This window comes from Mandrillus leucophaeus, unplaced genomic scaffold, assembly GCF_000951045.1.
Source record: "Mandrillus leucophaeus isolate KB7577 unplaced genomic scaffold, Mleu.le_1.0 Scaffold274, whole genome shotgun sequence".
Taxonomy (NCBI): domain Eukaryota; kingdom Metazoa; phylum Chordata; class Mammalia; order Primates; family Cercopithecidae; genus Mandrillus; species Mandrillus leucophaeus.
The window spans coordinates 1,004,888-1,014,906 of NW_012102854.1; the positions used below are offsets into that span (position 1 = coordinate 1,004,888).

The 10,019-nt window shown below is 56.6% G+C and overlaps 1 protein-coding gene across 3 annotated transcripts in view; it reads right to left on the reverse strand.

The window, feature by feature from the left end:
- Nucleotides 1-4,129: 4,129 nt before the first annotated feature.
- Nucleotides 4,130-10,019, reverse strand: part of WDR62 (WD repeat domain 62) — a 58,961-nt gene continuing 53,071 nt past the window's right edge. For 2 of the 3 annotated variants that reach the window (XM_011984824.1, XM_011984823.1), the window contains 11 exons: nucleotides 9,629-9,847; nucleotides 8,370-8,497; nucleotides 7,928-8,031; nucleotides 7,471-7,581; nucleotides 7,094-7,231; nucleotides 6,383-6,497; nucleotides 6,162-6,288; nucleotides 6,029-6,080; nucleotides 5,254-5,892; nucleotides 4,563-4,720; nucleotides 4,130-4,470 (listed from right to left, as the gene is read on the reverse strand). In XM_011984824.1, coding sequence (XP_011840214.1) covers nucleotides 4,210-4,470; nucleotides 4,563-4,720; nucleotides 5,254-5,892; nucleotides 6,029-6,080; nucleotides 6,162-6,288; nucleotides 6,383-6,497; nucleotides 7,094-7,231; nucleotides 7,471-7,581; nucleotides 7,928-8,031; nucleotides 8,370-8,497; nucleotides 9,629-9,847 — 2,052 coding nt within the window. In that variant the 3' untranslated portion in view covers nucleotides 4,130-4,209. The remainder of the gene's footprint in view (nucleotides 4,471-4,562; nucleotides 4,721-5,253; nucleotides 5,893-6,028; nucleotides 6,081-6,161; nucleotides 6,289-6,382; nucleotides 6,498-7,093; nucleotides 7,232-7,470; nucleotides 7,582-7,927; nucleotides 8,032-8,369; nucleotides 8,498-9,628; nucleotides 9,848-10,019) is intronic. The other variant, XM_011984825.1, reaches the window with a different exon arrangement.

The window sequence follows — 10,019 nt, forward strand, 5'->3', positions numbered from 1 at the left end:
GCCTGGTACAGGCCTGACAGCTCAGGACCCAGGAGCTGTCCTGATGGTATTGCTATGGGGAGGCCAAGGGTAGATGTGGGGGTACAAGCAGGGGGAGAGTTGCAGTGAAAGATGAACTGTTTTCCTTCCAGGGACCTAGTTCTCCAGGAACCCTCTCAGTCCTGTTCTGCCCTGCTCTGTGGCCTAGGAGGTGGACTGGGAGGCGGGGTCACCTGGGCTTCTATGCAGTCTGGCTTCCAGTAGGATTTGGACAATGGGGTGCCCTGCAGGGGGTGAGTAAAGTCAGGGTGTTGATTCTCACTCCCTCCTGTGTGGGAGTCAGGGCCACAGCTCCCTCAGCACTACCCTCTCCCTGGGATTTGCCCTTTTGGGTTCTTGTTCCTTCTGTTTGTACCTTGTGGCCTGGGGGTGGTAACAGTTCCCGTGGTGCCAGTCCTGGGGTTCTGCACCAGTCCCGGTGGTTTCCCAGTCCCTGCTGCTCCTTTGCAAACGATCCCTTGGTTAAACTCTTTGGAATATCCCATCTAAGCATGCTGTCATCTTCCTGCTGGGACCCTGTCAACTCCCAAACCACATGCACACACACTCCACCACCGGCAATGGCTTCTTAACCAGGTGGTTTGTCCGAGGAGAAAGTATGGTCCTTCCAGGACAGAGGCTGGCATTTGGAAGAGGGAAGTGGCAGACATGCTGGATCCTCTCTGATTACCAGCCCACTTGCCTTTCTTGCTGAGAGAACCTCTTTGTTTGAGCCGCAACATGCCCAGGACAGGAGAGATGGTCCAAGCACATCAAAGCAATCTCCATTCCTGTTGCCTGGGACTCATCTGACCCCAGATGAAGACTCCCAGGAGACCCCTGGGAGAGATCTGCATTTCTTTTCTGCTGCCCTAGAGGGCGCCCTGCTCTGTGCCTTTGCTCCTGGTTGGACCAGGCCACCCAGCAGCTGGGACCAATAACTTGGGCCTCTGACCCTCATGGAATTACCCTTCCTTCCAATCTGTATCATAGTAGAGCCTTCCGCTCCAAGGAGTAAACGTCTGGAGCCCAAGCTGGAGGGACGTTGGTTACTCTTGATGTCATTGTGCACCTGGCCTCTTCCTCTCCTGCTGTCACCCTCTGTGAGCCCCCTGCACTCCACCTCTAACCTCAGCCTCCCCACAGCAGTACTATCGGGACAGCTCCTAGGTCCTGCGCTTCCAGGCCTGTGCCAGGCCCCCCAGTCAGGGCTGCAGGAAAGCCAACAATTGCAAAATGGAGACACCACCTGAGGGTGTGCTGCTGGGTGCCACAGCAGCCGTGTTGCAACCATGAGGCCATAAGCTGGAGACTGAAGCTTGCTCACAGAGGATGATAGAGCAGGAGAGGAAGAGGCCAGGTGCATGATGACATCAAGGGTAACCAACATCCCTCCATCTTGGGCCCTGAAAGCCAGGCGTTTAGTCCTTGGAGCGGAAGGCTTTACTATGATACAGGTTGGAAGGAAGGGTGATTTCATGAGCGACAGAGGCCCGAGGTGGTCTCCTGGGTGTCCGGGGCATAGGGGGCTGGACACCAAGCTTTGCCCAGGGATGTTGGGCAAGGTTTTGGGCAATGGTGGCCGAACTAGGCAGGTGGGCCTGGGCCTAGGCAGGTGGTCCAAGTTCTGGACCACCTGGACTCCCTGAGGCAAGGAGTCATGAGAAATAAGCAACACTGGACATCCCCCCAAACATTAAGAGCAGAGATTTAGAAACAAACCCCAAAAAACAAAACACTGTTCTGGATGTTTCTTGGACTTAAATGTCATGAAGCAACAAGGCCCCGCCTGGTAGGGCCCTGCTCCTCCTCACACCTCATCTCCTGCCCTCCCATTGCTCACTCCATTCGAGCTGTCCTGGCTTTGCCCCTCTTCCTTCCACACAGATCACGTGTGGCTGTCCCTGGGCCCGTGCACTGGCTGTGCTGTCAGCCTGGACATGTTCCTGATATGTCCTCTATCAAGCTTCAGCCCAAATGTCACCTCGGAAAGGCCTTCCCTGACCCTTCACCAGCAATGGATCTCCCCAGCCTACCTAGAATTACGCAGAGCTCTAATTCCTGCATCTGTTTCCCTGTATAGAAGGTAAGTGGCCATGAGGGCAGGTGCAATGGCTGATGTTCCTTCCATTACAGTGCCCGGCACCTGGGTGCGAACTGGCAGGATTTTTTTTTTTGAGACTTGCTCTGTCACCCAGGCTGGAGTATAATGATGGCGTGATCTCAGCTCACTGCAACCTCTGCCTCCTGGGTTCGAGCGATTCTCCTGCCTCAACCTCCTGAGTAGCTGGGACTACACGTGTGCACCACCATACCCCAGCTAATTTTTGTATTTTTAGTAGAGATGGGGAGATGGGGTTTCGCCACATTGGCCAGACTGATCTCGAACTCCTGACCTCAGGTGATCCGCCCATGTTGGCCTCCCAAAGTGTTCGGATTACAGGCGTAAGCCACTGCGCCCGGCAGAATGTTTTGAACTGCAAGATTGGTCCTGATGTGTGTCATGTCATGGAAACAGAGAACCATGTCCTCGTGTTGAAGGGTCCAGCTCTGCCACCAGGCAAATTTAGGTGAGTCTCAGCTGTGTGAGCCTGGCCGAGCAGGGAAGTGCTCAGAGCATGGTGGGGGAGTAGGGTTTAGGCAAGCCCCTGCTGGCTTCCTTCCTATAGTGACTTGGGACATTGGGAATGTCTGTGTTTACACAAGAGTGGCTTTTTTTTTTTTTTTTTTTGAGATGTAGTTTTGCTCGTCACCCAGGCTGGAGTACAATGGTGCAATTCTGGCTCACTGCAACCCCCGCCTCCCAGGTTTAAGCGATTCTCCTTGACTCAGCCACCCAAGTAGCCAGGATTACAGGCGCCCGCCACCACACCTGACTAATTTTTGTATTTTTAGTAGAGACGGGGTTTCACCATGTTGGCCAGGCTGGTCTAGAACTCATGACCTCAGGTGATCCACCCACCTCGGCTTCCCAAAGTGCTGGGATTACAGGCGTGAGCCACCGCACACAGCCAAGAGTGGCTTTTTTAGCAGACACTCCATGTGGCCAGATGCCTGCTGCCTGGGGTAGCTGGTACCAGTGCCGGGAGCTCATGGAATGTAGAACTCCTGAAGGGGAAGCAGTTATCGGTCCCAGCTGCTGGTGGCCTGGGCCTGCTGCCAGGATCATACAGTGGGCAAGCCTGCCTGGGTTTCTTGTTTTACTTTGTTTTGTTTAAAGAGACGGAGTTTTGGCCAGGTGCGGTGGCTCATGCCTGTAATCCCAGCACTTTGGGAGGCCGAGGTGGGTATATCACCCAAGGTCAGGAGTTCGAGACCAGTCTGGCCAACATGGCAAAACCCCATCTCTACTAAAAATACAAAAATCAGCTGGGTATGGTGGTGGGCGCCTGTAATCCCAGCTACTTGGGAGGCTGAGGCAGGAGAATCGCTTGAACCTGGGAGGCAGAGTTTGCAGTGAGCCAAGATCACACCACTGCACTCTAGCCTGGGTGACAGAGCAAGATTCCATCTCAAAAACAAAAATAAATAAATAAAGAAATGGGGTTTCACCAAGTTTCCCAGGCTGGTCTCAAACTCCTGGCCTCAAGCGATCCTCCCACCTCAGCCTCCTGAGTAGCCAGGATTGTAAGTGCTGGCCACCATACCCAGCTTGGGCAAGCCTGTTCATGGGTCCTCAGTTTCCCCTGTTGCAGATGGGGACACCACCACCCTGGACCTTGTGGGATCTACTGTGGCCTTGGCCCAGAGGCCCCGAGCTGTGATGTGGCAAAGCATGGGCTACTGGGCAAAGTAGGCACATGGTGATCACAGCAGCCCCAGTGAGTTCTCAGGCACTGGCAGGGGGCAGGTAAGAGGGAGGGGCTGGCTCCTCCCTGGGGCACAACTGGGCCCCACTGGGTGAGCACCCCACATTGATCTGTGGCAGCTCTGTGGGCAGTGTGGGAGGACTGGCCCTGATCATGGCTGCAGTTCCTGAACTTCTTAGGAATGCTGGTCCCATGCTCTCCACTGACAGACACAAGTCCTCTGGGCATCACCCTCTACCCTCTCTCCCTGCTTCCACCTGAAGAGGGCTTTGTGGATAGGCCCAAACAGACACCAGGAAGCATTCCTCCAAGTTGTCAGTTTATTCGCTTAAAATACCTAAGTCTTTAGAAGCAGCAGGGCTGCGGTGGAGGGGCTGCACCCTCAGTGTCCCCGTGCCTTCCTCCGCACAGCCTGCACCAGCAGCTCCGAGTAGTGTTCCAGCAGGGCCTGCAGGTCTGGGCTGGCCAGAGGGCACAGCGTCGGTGGGGAGGGGGGTCCTGGGCTGGGCAGGGTCTGGGCTGGGGCCACACTGGTCCCCACCAAGCATTCGGCCTCCAGCTGACTGTGGATCCACAGGAAAGTGGAGACCAGCTCAGTCCGTGCCTGCTGCTGCCTGGTGTCCACCTGGCCACTGGAGATCAACTGCAAGGGATGCCAGCCTTGTCAGGGGCCAACAAGGCCAGGCGGTCCCAAGAGACCCCTCAACCCTTTCCTGACTCTGGGGTTTGGCTCACCACATGGTAAAGGTCGAGGGCTTCTTGGAAGGTGGTCTGCAGCCTGTGCAAGATGTTCCCCACCCTGTTCAGCTCAAGGGGGGACGGGGGCAGGGCTTCAGCCGGCACCCAGGGCTCACTCCAGCGGGCAGGGCTGCCCTGGAATAGACCGAGTGCACCTGAGGTAGAGAGGAGGCAATGAGCAAGACGAGCTGCATTCCATTGGTGTGAGCTGCCAGGGTGGTTGGGTGGACTCCATGCTGTCCTTCTGTCTGGAACTCTTCTCTGGGTCCCCAAGGCTCCCTCCCCTTCCCTCCCACAGGTCTCTGCTCCAATGCATCCTCCTCCCTGAAGCCTCTTCTCATCCTCTGGTTTGTAATCCAACCCGTCCCCACCCTGCACTCCCTCGCCCTCCTCTGTCCCTCCTGAGCATATGTCACTTCGTGATACATATGACGGGTTCCGTAAAGGTTTAGTCTGGGCATTGCCCCCAGTGAAGATGTCAATTCTCTGTTTTGTCTACCACCATGTCCCATGTCCCAGGGTCTAGCACAAAGCCCAACATGTAATGCTTATTAAATATTTAAGTTAGTGAACGAATAAATGAATGGCACAGTTCCTGTGGGCAGGTCAAGTGTCCATTTTTGAAGCTAAGCCAACTAGCACACAGGATGAACTTAGGGGACAGTCCTTGCTCCAGGGCTGTACTCACCAGAAGTGGGCTCCAGGAGGGAGGCAGTGCCGCCAGGGACGCCAGGCCCGGCCTCTGGAAGCTGGGGGCTACTAGGGTGGGCAGGAAGGCCAGGGGACTCAGGAGCTGGGAGACTTGGGCGAAAGGCAGAGCCATGGAGCCTCAGGGTGCTCTCATCCACGGGGCTAGGGGCTGGGAAGCTCACTGCTGGGATGGTGACGCCAGGCTGGGCATCCACGGGGGGCAGCAGGAGCCCGTTACAGACACTTGACAGGGTCAGTCTCAGGTTGGCCCGGGCCTCGTGGTTGCCCCAGGAATGCAGGGCAGGCTCTTGGCCCTCACTGCCCAAATTGGGTGTTGCTGCAGCGGTGATGGCCTGAAGCTCCTGGCCCAGAGAGGCCAGTTCCCCAACAGACGATGGCCTACGGAGGGGCTGGGCCAGCGTGGCCACGATAGGGCCCTCGCTGTCACCGACGGAGATGCTGCGTGATATCCTGGCATGGGAGCTGGCAGTGGCCTCCATGTAGGAACAGGTGGAGGGGGTGTGGACACCCTGAGCCAGGCCTGGGGTGGACGCAGATGTGGGCGTTGGGAGCTTCCTGTCCGTGGGCAGCACGGAGGAGGCAGGGACACAGGACGCCAGGCTTGTAAGGCAGGGGGCTGTAACGAAAGCAGATGGCACTGACTCCCCCACACAGAGCTGACAGCTAGGGCCCCCCTGGCCCCACAGCTCGGCTGGACATCCAGCCGCTTGCCGAGAAACCCAGGGTTGTCCGTCTGGGACTGGGGCACTCACGTGGTGGGCGCCAGGCCTCCAGGGTCTCTTCAGCCTTCCCCGCAGCGAGGACCTGCAGGCACAGCTCTGAGGTGAGGACAAGACCTCGGGGTTCCCAGCCCCGTGCCCTGAGGGAGGTGGCTCTAATACTCACGTGGGTCCCGTCTGGGGAGGCATAGCCAGTATCTGCTCTGGGCTGGCTTCCAACTTGGTCCATGGGCTTGACCTCTGGAGACTTCACAAGGTGCTGGGTTGCCCGGGGAGGGAGGGTGTGGGTGAACCTGTAGGAAGGAGAGCAGGGGGAATGATTCTCATTCAGCCTGCTCCGAGGCAGTCAAGGAGCCAGAGGGTGGGCTGTGCTTGGCCAGCTTCTACCTGGATGCCTTCTGGAGGCTTGAGAGGAACTGCGTGGAGATGCTCAGGCGTGGGTTGAAGAAGTACTCCTCAGCTTCAGAGGCCTCCACGTCTCCCAGAGCTGTGGGGAAGAGCTCTAGGGGAACATCCCGAGGTGACCCTCATAACCCTTCCCGCCAAGCAGCCCCAGCCCCAGGCCAGCCAACAGCCCAGTGGGGCAATCCCCAGAAACCCTTATGTGCAGACAGAGGGTACAAGCAGGGGCAGTGGGCAAGGAGGCATCGTGAGGCTCAGGTCAAGAGTGAAGCACCAGGCCGGGCACGGTGGCTCACAACTATAATCCCAGCACTTTGGGAGGCCAAGGCGGGTGGGTCACCTGAGGCCAGGAGTTCGAGACCAGTCTGGCCAACATGGTGAAACCTCGTCTCTACTAAAGATACAAAAAATCAGCAAGGCTTGGTGGTGTGCGCCTGTAATTCCAGCTACTCAGGAGGCTGAGGCAGGAGAATCGCTTGAACCGGGGAGTTGGAGGTTGCAGTGAGCTGAGATTGCGCCACTGCACTCCAGCCTGGGCAACAGAGTGAGACTCCATCTCAAAAAAAAAAAAAAAAACGGAGCAGGTGTTCTCCACTCACCCTCGCGGCCCTGCTGGGGAGCCGACTCCAGGGACACCAATGCTGTGCCCAGGCTGCACAGATGGCCTTGGCAGGTGCGGGTGAGGCAGGGTCCTACCTCTGCAGGGGGACTCAGTCAGTGTCTCGAAGTGGTGGCGGAGGAACTTCTCCTGCTCCGGAGTCTGGGGTAGGGAGCTGCTGGGGACGCTGGGTCCCTCGGGCAGGGACAGCTCATCTTCTGTGGGACCTGCGCATCCTGACAGGGAAGGAGGGGAGGGACAAGAGGAGCCAACACCATGAGTCACAGCAGACGCCACCTGAAATGGAGAAAGCAGGCCCCACCCATCCCTGCCCTGTTGCCTGCAGGCTGAGAAGCAGGGATCCCCATCTTCCAGGCTCAGTGGGCTCCAAGTGCAGGGCCTGTGCTTAAACACTGTGACTGGCCCTAAGCCAGGCCCGAGCAGTGAGTCCCCTGTGTGTCTGGCCCCTGCTTACCTGGAAAATGGGGTAGCAACGTGGCAAACCGAGGGGCAGGATCAGGAGGCGGAGCTAGGGAGTGGACGGCCGCGAAGCTGCACTCCAAGTCGGCCTCTGATTCCCCCGAGTCTGAAGGAGAGAGCTGGGGTCAGGAGCCCACAGCCTGACCATTCAGGTGAGCCAGGGCCAGGGCTATGCTTCCCTGGGCTCAGTTTCCCCATCTGGAGGAGGGATGATAAAAGCACCCACCCACCATTTTATGAATGAGGGAAGTTCCACATCAAGGAGGTGGCAGAGCTGGGCTCTCAACTGTAGGCAGCTGGGCCCAGAATCCTCAGGCAGCAGCAGGGACCACATGTGTCTTCCTCGACAGACTCTGAGCTTCAGTACTGGGTCAAAGTCACCATCGGTGCCCAGAAAGGGGCCTGGCTGAACGCACAGACTGTCACAGGGTCCCTGCCTTTCCTGCACTCACCCTCAGGCGGGCTCTGGTCCTTTGGGCTGTCGGAGGACACCCTGAGGTAGGAGTCGCCCTGCTGGTCTCCAGGCCTGGCCTCCGCCTCCTTCCCACAATACTGGCTGCAGTGCCAGTGGGGGCAGAGAGGGAACAAGGACTTCAGCTGGAGACTCAATAGCCAGCCCCACCTGGAGCCCCTAGGCACCCGTACCCGCTGCTCCTGCAGGAGCACTGCCTCAGCCTCCCCGCCTCCTCCAAATGTCCCCTCCTTCCCCCAGGTCAGGCCCTCCTGTACCCCACCTGAAACCAAGGAACTAAGGCTGGGCTCCTGCCCCATCCAGGCCACAACTGTCCCCACTCCCACAAGCCCACTGGGAAGGCAAAGAACAGTTCTTCCAGGGTGCAGCTATCAGCTGGGGCTTCCTCCAACTAAAGCTCCCTTGGTAGAAAGGACACCCACCTGTCTGTCCCTGTGACTGTCACTTCTGCCTCCAGAGAGTAGAGGATGAGCTCACTGGCCTCAGATGATTCCCTCTGTTGAGGGAGGAAGGAGGGGTGCCCGCGGCCAGCTTCCTGGGGACTCTCTGACTATGGGGAAGACAGCACAGCCACTCTGAAGCAGCCATGGCTGGGGCCACTGTTACGCCAGGAACCATGGCTGGCTGCTGGAGGCTGTGACCCAGGGCCTGTGCCACGCACTCTGCTCACAACCAGCTTGTCCTGGGCTGCCCCTGCATTATCAGTCCCTTTATAGATGAGGAAGAGGTGTGGCACCAAAAATAGGAGGTACAACCCTCTACATGTCTATTTATATGAAGTTCAATAATAGGAAACCCAGTCCTTGGTTAGAGGTCAGAATACTGGTTATCCTGGTGCAGGGACCTGACTGGGAGGGGCAGAAACCTTCTAGGAGGTAGAACACACTCCAGATTTTACCCAGGGTAGTGGACACATATGAATTACACAGATAGTTCATCAACCTGTATACCTAAAATCTGTGCATGTTACTGGATGTATATTATACCCCAATAAAGATGACAAATTATAGGATAGGATAAAAAGGAATTTTGTTTGGAAAATAGTAGAGTAAGAGCTAAAGTTGCACAGGCACCTCTAACAGCCCAGGCCCTATGCTTAAGCATGGATTCCTGTAAAAGCCCTCTGGGGCAGAAGAGATTGTTATTACCATTTAAAAGTTTTTTTTTAAAAAAAAGAAAAGAAAACAAAACAAAAAAATTTAAAAAATATTTTTGTAGAGGTGGGATTTTGCTATGTTGCCCAGGCTGGCCTTGAACTCAAGTGATCGTTAAGTAATCCTCCTGCCTTGGCCTCCCCAAATGCTGGGATTAGAGGTGTTAGTCACTGCCCCTGGCCCCATTATGACTACTTTTTAGATGACTGAAGCCCAGAGAGGTAAGCCTCTTACTCAAGGTTACACAACAGGAATGGTCAGGGCTCCATCTACCCAAATGTCCCCCACTTGGGTACAAGCCTGCTCTAGCATCCAAGCTCTTAACCCCCAAGTGACTCACTTTCCAACGACTCCCTGTGTGCCCTGGGAAGTCTTGCTGTGCAACAGTCCTGGGGCTCACCCTTCTACCCTTCACCACCTCACGTAATCCTCCCTGCCCCCATGGAGTGGGAGTCAGCCTGAGGCGCCAGGCCCTGGGGCCGTCACAGTGCCAGGGCTACAGACCAGGCTGGGGTGGAAGTGCGTACCTCACTCAGCAGGCTGGCCAGGCTTTGTGGCTCCAGTGAATCCAGAATGGAGTTCTCCAGACTCTCGGGCTTCATGGGGGTAAAGTAGCAATCTAGGTCCTGGGCATCCAGGATGGTCTTGAGGGGCTCTTGGCCAGCCCGCTCTGCCCAACGGCCGTGGGGCTGGTAGCTGCGCTTGGCATGGAAGGCCGAGCCATCTGCCACATCATCGTCCCCTAGCTTGAAGGATATGGGATAGTCAGGCACCCGGCTGAGTGCTCACTCACTGCAGGGAGCGCCACAGACATTTCACACAGCCAATCCGGGCTCCTGGCTTTCAGTACCATTCAGAAACAACTTCCAGGTACGTATCTCCAGCATGAACCTTTCTCTTTTTTTTTTTTTTTTTTTT